Source organism: Arachis hypogaea, chromosome 1 (assembly GCF_003086295.3).
Source record: "Arachis hypogaea cultivar Tifrunner chromosome 1, arahy.Tifrunner.gnm2.J5K5, whole genome shotgun sequence".
NCBI lineage: Eukaryota > Viridiplantae > Streptophyta > Magnoliopsida > Fabales > Fabaceae > Arachis > Arachis hypogaea.
Window position 1 is genome coordinate 90,626,124 of NC_092036.1, and position 15,506 is coordinate 90,641,629.

General features: G+C 35.7%; 1 protein-coding gene and 1 long non-coding RNA gene across 2 annotated transcripts; both read right to left on the reverse strand.

Moving 5' to 3' along the window:
- Positions 1 to 11,609: 11,609 nt before the first annotated feature.
- Positions 11,610 to 12,795, reverse strand: LOC140183971 (uncharacterized). Its single transcript, XR_011880566.1, has 3 exons — positions 12,554 to 12,795; positions 12,389 to 12,445; positions 11,610 to 11,846 (listed from the first exon to the last, which is right to left on the reverse strand). It is a non-coding gene; the product is annotated as an uncharacterized lncRNA (long non-coding RNA).
- Positions 12,796 to 13,018: 223 nt separating this feature from the next.
- On the reverse strand, positions 13,019 to 14,671 carry LOC112746292 (uncharacterized). The gene is made up of 7 exons (XM_072232341.1): positions 14,536 to 14,671; positions 14,392 to 14,477; positions 14,264 to 14,326; positions 14,070 to 14,119; positions 13,845 to 13,959; positions 13,543 to 13,620; positions 13,019 to 13,271 (listed from the first exon to the last, which is right to left on the reverse strand). The coding sequence occupies exons 1-6, from the start codon at positions 14,669 to 14,671 to the stop codon at positions 13,615 to 13,617; spliced, it is 456 nt and encodes a 151-aa protein (XP_072088442.1). The 3' UTR covers positions 13,019 to 13,271; positions 13,543 to 13,614.
- Between the last annotated feature and the right edge of the window lie 835 nt (positions 14,672 to 15,506).

Below are 15,506 nucleotides of genomic sequence, written 5' to 3' on the forward strand. Positions count from 1 at the left end.
GAAGAGACGTGATGCACAGAGCCGCTCGTGATGCCATCGTGGGAAGCCTTCAACGTTGTCGCTGCGGTTGCTGGAGAAGGTCGTTTGAGCTTGTTGGAATTGCCGTTTTGGTTCTGCTGCAACTCACACTGGTACCTGCTCGTCCATGTCCTCTATTCAGCCTTCACCGGAGCACAATGTCGCTGGAGAAACACTACCTAAACCGGGCCAGATTCATCGTTACGGTTGTTGCAGTTTCGAATTCTGTGGGTCTCGACACTTTGAGGTAGGGGATATTATTATAAAGTCATTGATTTAAATTTAAGAATCTCCAAAAAGTATAGTAGATAATTGCAAATATATATATTAATAATCGTAATGTTATTAAGTTTAGATTATTATTGTGGATGTGACTGGTTTTGTTGTTGTGAGAGATTAATTGGTGGAATTAAGCTTGGATTGAGGTTGTGAAAATGTGATTGATGTGGTATTGAGACTGATTTTGGTTTGAGGCTGTGATTTTCGAATAATGATTTAATTATTTGAAAGTGACTAATTACTTGAATTCCTAGTTATGTTGATTTCTTGATTTAATTGTGGAATTAAGGTTTAATGGTTATATTTGCATAAATTTTGGTTATATTATCAATAACTTTGGTCACTAGATTGAATGGTCACTAGAATATTGGGGAATAGACATGAAGTCGATAACAAGGAGGTGTCACGAACTTGATGTTCGACATATGAGGAGGCCGGTAAGTAAGAAAGCTACAAGCCTGCATTTCAGTCAAATTTGTTGAGAAAATAGACTCCCATTCTGAATTTTATGAAAATATATACAACAATGCCAACTTATCTTGCTTAATGGCGGTGTCTTGATATAGAAATTTTAATTTTTCCTATCTGGTTAATACAATGTATGGTTAAGTTAAGGATCCATATACTTTTGGTGCAATTGCATTGCAATATTGCACTTTAAATGTATTAGAAAACCTTTTTCTGAAAAAGTTGTGAGTTTGTTAAATGCTTTGCTTGCTTTCTAAGACTGGATTATAATTTATAGCTTGATATATTTTATAAATCTATTTTATTAGGTAATAGACTTTGATCCAAACTCCTTGTGAAATATTCTACCTAAAGCAGTCTCATCATTGGAATGGGCAATCTCAGAGGGAAAAGGAGGAGCTTATGTGCATTGTACTGTTGGACTTAGGAGAGCACTAGTGGGTGGCAATAGCTTATTTGTTTTGATTCTATGACATGAATGTGAGTTCTAAACTTCCACCTATCTTTGATTCAAGAAATGATGATCAAATTTGATATTGTTAAGTGTAATGTTATGGTTGCACTAATTTTCTTGCTAGATATGAGGTTTAGCTCATGTTACGGAAAAACAGTATTTTTAATCTGTATGACAGATTAGTTCACAGTTTCTTAAGAAGTCTTAATTATCAAGAAAAGAATGTGTTATCTTTCTTGTGACAGCTAATTGCCTTGTGTTATCTTTCATGAATGCATTGCTAATTGCCTTGTATTTACTGCAAAATAACAAATACAAGGCAAAATTAGCAATTCTTTATGAATGCATTGCTAATTGCTAATTGCTCTGAACCTTGCGTAATTTTCTGCAGCTTCCATTCTTTATGAATGCATTGCCAATTGTTGATTGCTCTGAACCTTGCTTGATTTTCTATAGTCGCCATTCTCTATTTCCAAACTTTCTTTGCATCACTATGCTGCAATAACAGAAACTCTATTCAGGTGCTTCTCTATGTTCTTATCTTTTGTTTTGACATAAACCTCATTATGGAATTTATGAGTGTAAAAGCATAAAAAAAGTCAAGTATATTTGTTATGAAGATTTTGGTCAAAATTGTGTTTTGTAATGATCGTTTGACAATTGATACTTATGTAAATTTAATGAATTTGTTCACTAAGTTGTGATTGAAATGTGATTAGTTGGCTCAAGTTTATATATTGAATTGTCAATTCTTGAAAATTTACATTCTTGATTGGCTAGTTTTGAACTATGAGGATATGTTCTTAAGGAATTAGTTAATTTTAACTTGTAAGTTCTAAATTTTTACTCGGATGAAGATAGTGTTATGTGTTATTTTTTAATTTTGGTTTTCATTGTTTATATTTGCAGGGGTACAAAATTGATGCGAACATGCTAGACTTTATATTGACTGAAATATGCTAGAAGAGTCAAGGATTATAAATTCCATATGATAGAATTTTATGTTAGGAGAAAGTTGTGTTTAGTTGAATTTGTAGAACTTATTTTATTGTAAAAGAATCTTAATGACATGTAAGATATTTTAATTATCTATATGATTATATATCATATAAATGTTGAGTTAGTGGGATTAGAAAATTAATTGATATACCAATTATTTAATTAAATATTATAAAATTAACTTTCTATTTTTGTAACTAAAATAATAAAAAATGTTACAAAAGTAAGTAGTATTTTGTAACAAAATATTATTACACAAAAATCTAAATTATTACAAAAAATATTTTAAAGGTAAAAAAGTGTTACCACATTCGTAACAAATTTTGGTTTTGGTATTAAAAAAATTTGTTACAAAATATTACTTTGAATTGTAACAGTTTCATTTTTCGTTACAAAAAATTTTTGAATTGGGATATACTGCAACGTCCCTTTTTTTGTTACAAAATCCTTTTGTTTCAAAATTCCAATTTTTTGTAACAATTTTTTGTTACAAATATTGTTTTTTCTTGTAGCGTGTTTGTGGGTTTTGTGTTTTGGGTTTTGTGTTTGTGGGGTTCTATTTAGGGTTTAGGGCCTGTGCTTTCGGGTTTAGGGTTTAGGGTTTAAGGTTTTGGGTTTAGGGTTTATGGTTTTGGGTTTTGGGTTTAGGGTTTATGGTGTAGGGTTTAGGGTTTAGGGTTTAGGGTTTGGTGTTTACGGGTTAGGGTTTAGGGTTTTGGGTTTTGGGTTTATGGATTGGGGTTTAGGGGTTAGACCCTAGGGTTAAGTGTTTAGGGTTTGTGGTTTTGGGATTAGGGATTGTGTTTTAGAGTTTTGTGTTTGTGGGGTGGTGTTTAGGGTTTAGGGTTTTTCGTTTCGGCTTTTGGGTTTTGTGTTTTGGCTTTAGGGTTTGGAATTTAGGGTTTAGGGTTTAGGGTTTATGGTTTTTGCTTTAGGGTTTTGGGTTTAGGGTTTAGGGTTTAGGTTTATGGTTTAGTGTTTAGGATTTATGGGTTATGGTTTATGGTTTAGGGTTAAGGGTTTAGGATTTATGGTTTATGGTTTTGGGTTTATAGTCTAGGGCTCAGGGTTTAGGGTTTAGTATTTAGGGGTTAGAATTTAGCGTTTAGGATTTGTATTTTAGGGTTTGGTGTCCGTGGGCTGGGTTTTAGCATTAAGGGTTTGTGGTTTATGGTTTGTATTTTGTGGTTTAGCATTTAGGGTTTGGGGTTTGGGGTTTGGGGTTTAGGATTTAGGGTTTAGGTTTTATTGTTCATGTTTTAGGGTTTGGGGTTTAGGGTTTAGGGTTTATGGTTTATGGTTTAGGGTTTATTATTTAGGGTTTGGGTTTGTGATTTTGGGTTGGGTTTAGGATTTATGGTTTAGGGTTTAGGTTTTATGGTTTATGGTTTAAGGTTTATGGTTTATGGTTTAGGGTTTGTGGTTTATGGATTACTGTTTAGGATTTATGGTTTAAGGTTTAGGGTTTAGGGTTTAGGGTTTAAGGTTTAGGGTTTATGGTTTAGGGTTTAGGGTTTATGGTTTAAGGTTTAGGATTATTGGTTCAGGGTTTATAGTTTATGATCTAGGGTGTAGGGCTTAGGGTTTGTTGTTTGTGGTTTAGTGTTTAGGGTTTAGGGTTTATGGTGTAGGATTTAGGGTTTATGGTTTAGGGTTTTTTCCTTAGGGTTTAGGGTTTAGGGTATAGGGTTTAGGGTTTAGGGTTTATGGTTTAGGGTTTATAGTTTATGGTTTAGGGTTTTGGGTTTAGGGTTTATGGTCTAGGGTTTATGTTATATGCTGGAGGATTTGGGGTTTATGGTTTATGGTTTATGGTTTGGGGTTTAGGGTCTATGGTTTATGGTTTATGGTTTAGGGTTTTGTGTCTTGGGTTTAGGGTTTATGGTTTACGGCTTAGGTTGTATGGTTTAGGGTTTAGGATTTATGGTTTAGGGTTTAAGGTTTAGGGTTTAGGGTTTATTGTTTGGGGGTTGGGGTTTGGGGTTTAGGGTTTAGGGTTTGGTGTTTGTGGATTGGGGTTTAGGGTTTAGGCCTTAGGGTTTATGGTTTAGGGTTTATGATTTATGGTTTAGGGTTTGTGTTTTAGGATTTTGTGTTTATGGGATGGTGTTTAGGATTTAGGGTTTTGGGTTTTTGGTTTATGGTGTAGGGTTTATGGTTTAGGATTTAGGATTCATTGTTCAGGGATTAAGTTTTATGGTTTAGGGTTTAGGGTTTATGGTTTATCATTTTGAGTTTAGGTTTTAGGCTTTAGGGTTTACGGTTTATGGTTTAGGTTTTTGTGTTTAGGATTTATGGTTTATTGTTTAGGGTTTTGGGTTTTGAGTATAGGTTTAGGGTTTAGGGGGTAGGGTTTGGGGTTTAGGGTGTAGGGTTTATCGTTTATGATTTAGGGTTTTGGGTTTAGGGTTTAGAGTTTATGGTTTAGGGTTTAGGGTTTACGATTTAGGGTTTAGGCTTTATGGTTTATTATTTAGGGTTTTGGGTTTTGAGTTTAAAGTTTAAGGTTTAGGGGGTAGGGTTTCTGGTTTAGGGGGTAGGGTTTAGGGTTTGTGGTTTAGGGTTTATGATTTACGGTTTAGGTTTTAGGGTTTTGTGTTTACAGGTTAGGGTGTATGGTTTAGGATTTGAGGTTTAGGGTGTAGGGTTTTTGGTTTATGGTTTAGGGTTTAGGGTTTAGGGTTTAAGGTTTGGAATTTATGGGTTAGGGTTTAGGGTTTTGGGTTTTAGGGTTTAGGGCTTTGGGTTAAGGGTTTAAGATTTATGGTTTTGGGTTTTTGATTTAGGGTTCAAGGTTTAGTTTTATGGGTTCAGGTTTAGGGTTTAGGTTTTATGGTTTAGGGATTTAGGTTTATGGTTTGGGATTTAGGGTGTAGAATTTGTGGGTTTGGGTTTAGAGTTTAGGCCTTATGATTTATGGTTTAGGGTTTAGTGTTTAGGGTTTTGTGTTTTTGGGGTTGTGTTTAGGGTTTAGGGCTTGTAGTTTAGGGTTTAGTGTTTAGGGTTTAGGGTTTAATGTTTTGGGTTTAGAGTTTTGGGTTTTGGGTTTTGGGTTTAGGGTCTACGGTTTAGGGTTTAGGGTTTAGGGTTTTGGGTTTTGGGTTTAAGGTTTATGGTTTAGCGTTTATGGTTTTGGGGTTTGGGTTTAGGGTTTAGCGTTTATGGTTTTGGGGTTTGGGTTTAGGGTTTATGGTGTATGGTTTAGCATTTAGGGTTTGGTGTTTACGGGTTATGGTTTAGGGTTTTGGGTTTTGGGTTTATGGTTCAGGTTTTCAGGTTTACGGTTTTGGGTTTACCTTTAGGGTTTAGTGTTTATGGGTTAGGGTTTAGGGTTTAGGATTTGTGTTTTAGGGTTTGGTGTTTATGGGTTAGGGTTTAGGGTTTAGCGTTTGTGGTTTAGGGTTTAAGGTTTAGGGTTTATGGTTTAGGGTTTAGGATTTATAGTTTAGGGTTTATGGTTTATGGTTTAGAGTTTAGGGTTTGTAGTTTTATGGTTTAGTGTTTAGGATTTATGGTTTAGGGTTTAAGGTTTAGGGTTTAGGGTTTAAGCCTTAGGGTTTAAGGGATTAAGGTTTAGGGTTTAAGGTTTGTGTTTTAGGATTTTGTGTTTGTGCGGTGATGTTTAGGGTTTAGGATTTTGGGTTTTGGGTTTATGGTTTAAGGTTTATGGTTATTGGTTTAGGGTTTGTGGTTTATGGATTAGTTTTTATGGTTTAGGGTTTAGGGTTTAGGATTTATGGGTTATGGTTTATGGTTTAGGGTTTAGGGTTTAGGATTTATGGTTTATGGTTTTGGGTTTATGGTTTAGGGCTCAGGGTTTAGGGTTTAGTATTTAGGGGATAGAATTTAGTGTTAAGGATTTGTATTTTAGGGTTTGGTGTTTGTGGGCTGGGTTTTAGCATTAAGGGTTTGTGGTTTAGGGTTTGTAGTTTGTGGTTTAGGGTTTAGGGTTTAGGGTTTGGGGTTTGGGGTTTAGTATTTAGGGTTTAGGTTTTATTGTTTATGTTTTAGGGTTTGGGGTTTAGGGTTTAGGGTTTATGGTTTATGGTTTAGGTTTTATTATTTAGGGTTTGGATTTGTGGTTTAGGGTTTTGGTTTAGAGTTTATGGTTTAGGGTTTAGGTTTAGGGTTTGTGGTTTATGGATTACTATTTAGGATTTATGGTGTAGGGTTTGGGGTTTAGGGATTAGGGTTTATGGTTTATGGTTTAGGGTTTAGGATTTAGGAATTTTGGTTTAGGGTTTATGGTTTAGGGTTTAGGGTTTATGGTTTAGGGTTTAGGGTTTATGGTTTAGGGTTTTTGGCTGAGGGTTTAGGGTATATGGTATAGGGTTTAGGGTTTAGGGTTTATGGTTTAGGGTATATAGTTTATGGTTTGGGGTTTTGGGTTTAGGGTTTACGGTCTAGGGTTTATGTTATATGGTGTAGGATTTAGGGTTTATGGTTTATGGTTTATAGTTTTGAGTTTCGGGTGTATGGTTTATGGTTTATGGTTTATGGTTTTGGGTCTTGGGTTTAGGGTTTATGGTTTACGGCTTAGGTTGTATGGTTTAGGGTTTAGGATTTATGATTTAGGATTTAAGGTTTAGGGTTAAGGGTTTATGGTTTGGGGTTTCAGGTTTGGGGTTTAGGGTTTAGGGTTTGGTGTTTATGTGTTAGTGTTTAGGGTTTAAGCCTTAGGGTTTATGGTTTAGGGTTTGTGGTTTAGGGTTTAGGATTTAGGGTTTGTGTTTTAGTGTTTTGTGTTTGTGGAATGGTGTTTAGGATTTAGGGTTTTGGGATTTTGGTTTATGGTTTAGGGTTTAGGATTTATGGTTTATGGTTTTGGGTTTATGGTTTAGGGCTCAGGGTTTAGGGTTTAGTATTTAGGGGTTAGAATTTAGTGTTTAGGATTTGTATTTTAGGGTTTGGTGTTTGTGGGATGGGTTTTAGCATTAAGGGTTTATGGTTTAGGGCTTGTAGTTTGTGGTTTAGGGTTTACTATTTAGGAGTTTAGGGTTTAGGGTTTTAGGGTTTGGGGTTTAGGGTTTTGTTTTATGGTTTATGGTTTATAGTTTATGGTTTAGGGTTTTGGGTTTAGGGTTTACGGTCTAGGGTTTATGTTATATGGTGTAGGATTTACGGTTTATGATTTACGGTCTAGGGTTTCTGGTTTATGGATTACTGTTTAGGATTTATGTTTTAGGGTTTAGGGTTTATGGTTTAGGGTTTAGGGTTTAGGGTTTAGGGTTTAGGGTTTAAGGTTAAGGATTTTTGGTTAGGGTTTATAGTTTATGATCGAGGGTGTAGGGCTTAGGGTTTGTTGTTTGTGGTTTGGTCATTAGGGTTTAGGGTTTATGGTTTAGGATTTAGGGTTTATGGTTTAGGGTTTTTGGCTTAGGGTTTAGGGTTTAGGGTATAGGGTTTAGGGTTTATGGTTTATGGTTTATGGTATATGGTTTATGGTTTAGGGTTTTGGGTTTAGGGTTTACGGTCTAGGGTTTATGTTATATGGTGTAGGATTTACGGTTTATGATTTATGGTTTATGGTTTGGGGTTCAGGGTCTATGGTTTATGGTTTATGGTTTATGGTTTTGGGTCTTGTGTTTAGGGTTTATGGTTTACGGCTTAGGTTTTATGGTTTAGGGTTTAGGATTTATGGTTTAAGGTTTATGGTTTAGGGTTTAGGGTTTATGGTTTGGGGTTTGGGGTTTGGGGTTTGGCGTTTAGGGTTTGCTGTTTGTGGGTTGGGGTTTAGGGTTTAGGCCGTAGGGTTTATGGTTTAGGGTTTGTGGTTTAGGGTTTATGGTTTGTGGTTTAGGGTTTAGGGTTTTGTGTTTGTGGGATGGTGTTTAGGATTTACAGTTTTGGGTTTTTGGTTTATGGTTTAGGGTTCATGGTTTAGGGTTTAGAGTTCATCATTTAGGGATTAGGTTTTATGGTTTTGGGTTTAGGGTTTATGGTTTATCATTTTGAGTTTAGGGTTTCGGGTTTAGGATTTACGGTTTATGGTTTAGGTTTTATGGTTTAGGATTTATGGTTTATTGTTTAGGGTTTTGGGTTATGAGTATAGGGTTTAGGGTTTAGGGGGTAGGGTTTGGGGTATAGGGGGTAGGGTTTATGGTTTATGATTTTGGGTTTTGGGTTTAAGGTTTAGGGTTTACGGTTTAGGGTTTAGGGTTTACGGTTTAGGGTTTAGGTTTTATGGTTTATTATTTTGGATTTTGTGTTTTGAGTTTAGAGTTTAGGGTTTAGGGTGTAGGGTTTGTGGTTTAGGGGGTAGGGTTTAGGGTTTGTGGTTTAGGGTTTACTCTTTAGGGTTTAGGGTTTACGGTTTTGTGTTTATGGGTTAGGGTGTAAGGTTTAGAATTTGGGGTTTAGGGGGTAGGGTTTAGGGTTTATGGGTTAGGATTTAGGGTTTAGGGTTTAAGGTTTGGAATTTATGGGTTAGGGTTTAGTGTTTTGGGTTTTAGGGTTTAGGGTTTAGGGTTAAGGGTTTAGGATTTATGGTTTTGGGCTTTTGATTTAGGGTTCAGGGTTTAGTGTTATGGGTTCAGCGTTAGGGTTTAGGATTTAGGTTTTATGGTTTAGGGATTTAGGTTTATGGTTTGGGGTTTAGGGTTTAGAATTTGTGGGTTGGGGCTTAGACTTTAGGCCTTATGATTTATGGTTTAGGGTTTAGTGTTTAGGGTTTGTGTTTTAGGGTCTTGTGTTTGTGGGGTTGTGTTTAGGGTCTAGGAATTGTGGTTTAGGGTTTAGGGTTTAGGGTTTAGGGTTAAAGGTTTTGGGTTTAGGATTTTAGGGTTTATGGTTTATGGTTTTGGGTCTTGGGTTTAGGGTTTATGGTTTACGACTTTGGTTGTATGGTTTAGGGTTTAGGATTTATGATTTAGCATTTAAGGTTTAGGGTTAAGGGTTTATGGTTTGTGGTTTCGGGTTTGGGGTTTAGGGTTTAGGGTTTGGTGTTTGTGTGTTAGGGTTTAGGGTTTAAGCCTTAGGGTTTATGGTTTAGGGTTTGTGGTTTAGGGTTTAGGATTTAGGGTTTGTGTTTTAGGGTTTTGTGTGTGTGGAATGGTGTTTAGGATTTAGGGTTTTGGGATTTTGGTTTATGGTTTAGGGTTTAGAATTTATGGTTTATGGTTTTGGGTTTATGGTTTAGGGCTCAGGGTTTATGGTTTAGTATTTAGGGGTTAGAATTTAGTGTTTAGGATTTGTATTTTAGGGTTTGGTGTTTGTGGGATGGGTTTTAGCATTAAGGGGTTGTGGTTTAGGGTTTGTAGTTTGTGGTTTAGGGTTTAGTGTTTAGGGGTTTGGTGTTTAGGGTTTTAAGGTTTGGGGTTTAGGGTTTTGTTTTAGGGCTTATGGTTTAGGGTTTAGGGTTTAGGGTTTTGGGGTTTGGGGTTTGTGGTTTAGGATTTAGTGTTTAGGTTTTATTGTTTATGTTTTAGTGTTTGTGCTTTAGGGTTTAGGGTTTATGGTTTAGGGTTTAGTTTTTATTATTTAGGGTTTGGGTTTGTGGTTTAGGGTTTGGGTTTAGGGTTTATGGTTTAGGGTTTAGGTTTTATGGTTTATGGTTTAAGGTTTATGGTTTATGGTTTAGGGTTTGTGGTTTATGGATTACTGTTTAGGATTTATGTTTTAGGGTTTAGGGTTTAGGGTTTACGGTTTAGGGTTTATGGTTTAGGATTTAGGGTTTAAGGTTAAGGATTTTTGGTTAGGGTTTATAGTTTATGATCGAGGGTGTAGGGCTTAGGGTTTGTTGTTTGTGGTTTGGTCATTAGGGTTTAGGGTTTATGGTTTAGGATTTAGGGTTTAGGGTTTAGGGTTTAGGGTATAGGGTTTAGGGTTTATGGTTTATGGTTAATGGTATATAGTTTATGGTTTAGGGTTTTGGGTTTAGGGTTTACGGTCTAGGGTTTATGTTATATGGTGTAGGATTTACGGTTTATGATTTATGGTTTATGGTTTGGGGTTTAGGGTCTATGGTTTATGGTTTATGGTTTAAGGTTTTGGGTCTTGGGTTTAGGGTTTATGGTTTACGGCTTAGGTTGTATGGTTTAGGGTTTAGGATTTATGGTTTAAGGTTTATGGTTTAGGGTTTAGGGTTTATGGTTTGGGGTTTGGGGTTTGGCGTTTAGGGTTTGGTGTTTGTGGGTTGGGGTTTAGGGTTTAGGCCTTAGGGTTTATGGTTTAGGGTTTGTGGTTTAGGGTTTATGGTTTGTGGTTTATGGTTTATGGTTTTGTGTTTGTAAGATGGTGTTTAGGATTTATAGTTTTGGGTTTTTGGTTTATTGTTTAGGGTTCATGGTTTAGGGTTTAGGGTTCATCGTTTAGGGATTAGGTTTTATGGTTTTGGGTTTAGGGTTTATGGTTTATCATTTTGAGTTTAGGGTTTCGGGTTTAGGGTTTACGGTTTATGGTTTAGGTTTTATGGTTTAGGATTTATGGTTTATTATTTAGGGTTTTGGGTTATGAGTATAGGGTTTAGGGTTTAGGGGGTAGGGTTTGGGGTATAGGGGGTAGGGTTTATGGTTTATGATTTTGGGTTTTGGGTTTCGGGGTTAGAGTTTATGGTTTATGGTTTAGGGTTTACGGTTTAGGGTTCAGGTTTTATGGTTTTTTATTTAGGATTTTGTTTTTTGAGTTTAGAGTTTAGGGTTTAGGGGGTAGGGTTTGTGGTTTAGGTGGTAGGGTTTAGGGTTTGTGGTTTAGGGTTTACTCTTTAGGGTTTAGGGTTTACGGTTTTGTGTTTACGGGTTAGGGTGTAAGGTTTAGGATTTGGGGTTTAGGGGGCAGGGTTTAGGGTTTATGGGTTAGAATTTAGGGTTTAGGGTTTAAGGTTTCACTACAAGAAAAACACCCATTCAGGTACACTTGAAAAGTGTAGCCAAAAGTGAAAAAAAATGATGCCTTAGGCTACGGCTACGCTTTTTGGAGTGATTCCTATTCGGCCGTTGCCTATTCTCAAAGGCTACGCTTTTCTGCACCAAGGGCTACGCTTTTGGCCTTTGAGAATAGGCTACGCTTTTCAAGTAATGATATCTAGGACCAAAGGCTACGCTTTTCAGCTTTTATTTTTCCAGAATAGACTACGCTTTTCAACACTATTGCATCACTTGTAAAGCGTAGCCACATTGTATATCATAGCTACTTTTTATAAGCATAGCCTTAGGTCCCTCTTTTTTTATATACTATAGCTACTGTATATAAGTGTAGCCTTAGGTCTCGTTTTTTTTTTGTATACTATTTTTTCTATATATATATATATATATAATAATTATTAATACAACATAATAGTTAATATGATTACATATATAATAATTTTGCATATTTATTTAAATGAGTTGAATATTACAAAATAAAAATAATACATAATTATACTAAATAATTTCTTTATATAATAAAAATTATCTCTAACCAAAATATATTTATAATATTGATCCAAAAGTACAAGAATGAAGTTAACTGTAAAAATCTATACATCTCAAACTAAAGTAAGCATAGCCATATCAAAACCATAATATCACTTAGCCAATAAAAGTATCTTCTAATAAAAATCATTAGTCAACCATACATGTAAAGATTCTAAATAGCACTCTATCTTAGCCAATAAACCACAATAATAGTCATCTTAATCTTCATTGTTATCCTGCATAATTATATAGAAAAGTAGTTAAAAAAATATTCATAATGACATTCGTAATTATAAAAAGACCACCAAAGAAATCACCTTTTTTTAATCATAATTTTAACTCGATTTATCACCAAAGAAACACAAGGTTCTCAAAAGCTATAGACACTTAAAAGAGTTGGAGCTAACATTTCAAGAATACATAATAATGAGTAATGACTAACAAATATGATATTACATTTTGCACCTAAATTGTTATAGATATATAAGGTGCCAAAATAGGTCAGAGACTACTTCATAACAAACAAAAATCTGCTGACTTTGGAAATAGACCTCTCAAAATCAAAATGAGCAATTAGATAGATGAGACTAAGATTCTTCAATTCAGAAAATAATGCAATATGTTCACAGAATAATCCTGACTCTTGAATAGACCTCTGACAAATAAAGACTTAACTGTCGAAACAGAAAAATAAAACTGACAAATCCAAACCATAAACCATTGCATTGAAGTGATGAAATATAATTCATTATATTATGACTTGAGAAGCATTACATACCTTCTATCTAGCAAGTGTGTCCCAATTTATATCCTTAAAGAAAACATGTTCTTTCACCTGGATAATTAAGCATCTATCAATGTGACGTTTGAAGTGCAAGTAAAATGAAATATGATCATAAAAATGGGGAACAAGCATCTGTATGCTAATAAGAAATTAAATCACCTCTGATGCACCTCTAGCTCCAAGTCTTTGGTTAGGATCTTCAGTCAATAATCTGTAAATAAACACATCTCAGGTACTAATCCAAGAAAATATTCATTTTTCTATCCTAATCGTGACTTCAACTTAGCACAATAACGCAGGACAAAAAACCATAATTTATAACAGATCGGCATCCAGCAAAGGGAGCATAAAGAAAAAGCTTTAGATAGAATAAAACTTAGATTTTGTACAAACTATAATTATATTTTCATTTTTACACAAAGCCACAGTTAAGAGGGGGGTAAAAAACGAATCATGGGCTTGTTATGTAGTTGACAACAGTCAAATAATTCAGAACACCAAATACAATGGGATTGCTGTTCTCATGGTTTAAGGATAATACAATGTGAAAAGTGATCTTAAAACTTGTTTAAGAAAGAATAACAAACTACTATTTAAGATGGAAACAATGAGATAATAGATATGCATGTTCTAATGATGAAACATACTACTTCATTAGCATTTCAGTTTAGAGTTGTATATCAAGTTTTCCATGAACATAAAGACTTGAAATATATAGTTTTTGGGTTAAGCCCACAAAATCTGGTACAAACTTGGTACATATTAATGAAAAGCACCTGTTTGCTTTATTCTCTGAGAGAAAGGAGGCCAAGTTGATACCTTCCTAGTTGTGGCAAGGGATCCAGAGGGCATTGCTGCTACAAAAGATACTATGAACCTAATGAGGGACATCACAGAGTAAATAAGGGATAGTAAATAAGGGATAGTACATAAGTACATAGTAAAAATTGGTGAACCTGGTTCATTAGGATTTTCTCTCTTTCGCTACAATTAAATGGAATAGTGTTCTTAGTTTTTAATCAGTAACATAGGCTTTCTTAGCTGGACTATGTGGAAGACTAGAAACCAGTTCATATTTCAAAATAAAGAAATTAATCCAGCAACAACAATTATTTGAGCAATTAAGCATTGTGAATCAGAAACCTTGCCTTTTGCTCGTTTATGCCTTGAATCAGGTGCACAGCCTTGTGTGATAACATGCCAAATCCACTTGAACAGTTTCAATACTAAAAATTGATTAAAAATGTTAAAATAGACTCAGACTTTGTATTTGGTCCTAGCTCAGTATAATAACAACTATAGTAATTCATATATCAAACACGTAGTTTACTAATTGTATGCGAAAGTAATTACAATTAAAAAATAAAATCGCTAGTTTATGCATACAGGTTTTCTAAATTTCATGAAACAAAAGCAGAAAAAATAAATCAATTACTCTATTGTAAGCAACCTGTAAATGATTCGCAAGCAGATCAATGGTGTCTTGCTTAAGAAACTTCTTTGCTGAATTTCTCTTTCTCCTTATCACATTGATCCGATTCCTTGATTGTTTGATCAACGATTTGCTGAAAAACAAAAGGAGATAAACTGCAAAATTGAAAATCGAAATCTACATAATTACAATCAATGAAAGGTATTAAGAAGGAAGAAAAGAAGCAGAGAAATCGACACTTTCCTACAGAATGATTTCCCTAGTTTAGCATGCACGTATGAAATTTCCAGCACCTATTGCTTCCGTTTATGCCAAACACAGAAAGGAATCATAACAAATTGAGAATCAAAAGGCGAAACCCTCAAAATTAAAAAACCTAAAATTAGAACCCAAAACCCCCCAAAAATTCACAGAACCAATTGAAAATTGATACATACCTTCTGTATCTCAATTAGCCATTGCAGTTCATCATCACTATCAAAATCATACACACCTTTGAACTACAAAGTGAGAGCGAGTTAGAGAATGAGCAAGAAAGAGAGGATGCAGAACAGAGAATGCTTACCTGGTGACAGAGGATACGACGATGGTGTTGAGCAGTGATAGTGAAGAGATGAGCGGCGACGCAACGGCTTGGAGGTGGTGCAGCAGCTCAGCGGCGAGCTCCAGTTGACGGCAGCGCCGCGACAGAGCACAAAGGCGGCGATACATCCATCCTTCCTCCCTTCGAGCTCCTCGGCGGGGGCACAGAAGCCCGACGGTGGCAGAACGGCGACTGAAACAAGCCCTAGCAGTGGTGGTGGAGTTTCAGCAGCGACGAAGCACCTCCTTTTTCTCTCCTCCATCGCGTTTCCTCTCATCCTCGAGCTCTCTCTCTCACTGGCGCTCGACGACAACGGCGACGGCGGCGGAGCCCTAGACGGCGTCGTCCTCTCTTTCTTTCCTTTCCTTCTCCCTCTGATTTCTTCTCTCTTTCGTGTTTGTGTATGTTGAGTGAGGATGAGAGTGTGTGCTGCACTGCTGCGTGAGTGAGGGGGATTTTAGTAAGTGTTTGTTGAGGATTATATTAGGAGACATTTTAAAAGCGCACCTGAAACAGAATAAATAAGCTACTCTTTAAAAGCGTTTCCTTAGATGAGAAAAGTGTATTCATAGATATTTAGATAAGGCTACGCTTTATAAGTGATTTCTAAAATACTTAAGGCTACACTTTTTAAATGATGCCACAATTGTGTATCCTTTTCTCATATAAAAAGGCAACACAGAGAAAAGCGTAGCCTATTCTATGAATAGGCTACGCTTTTCAAATGTAGCTTAAAAAAAGTGTGGCTGAATGGGTATTTTTCTTGTAGTGTTTGGAAGTTATGGGTTATGGTTTAGTGTTTTTGGTTTTGGGGTTTAGGGTTTAGGGTTAAGGGTTTAGGATTTATGGTTTTGGGTTTTTGATTTAGGGTTCAGGGTTTAGTGTTATGGGTTCAGCGTTAGGGTTTAGGATTTAGGTTTTATGGTTTAGGGATTTAGGTTTATGGTTTGGGGTTTAGGGTTTAGAATTTGTTGGTTGGGGTTTAGACTTTAGACCTTATGATTTATGGTTTAGGGTTTAGTGTTTAGGGTTTGTGTTTTAGGGTTTTGTGTTTGTGGGGTTGTGTTTAGGGTCTAGGAATTGTGGTTTAGGGTTTA

Bases quoted from the DNA above. Each gene is read 5' to 3' on its own strand.
- LOC112746292 (XM_072232341.1), bottom strand. From the start codon at position 14,671: ATGGAGGAGAGAAAAAGGAGGTGCTTCGTCGCTGCTGAAACTCCACCA. The intron at 14,327-14,391 runs GTAAGCATTCTC...CTCACTTTGTAG, and splicing joins GTCGTATCCTCTGTCACCAG to TTCAAAGGTGTGTATGATTT. The intron at 14,120-14,263 runs GTATGTATCAAT...CGGAAGCAATAG, and splicing joins GGCTAATTGAGATACAGAAG to GTGCTGGAAATTTCATACGT.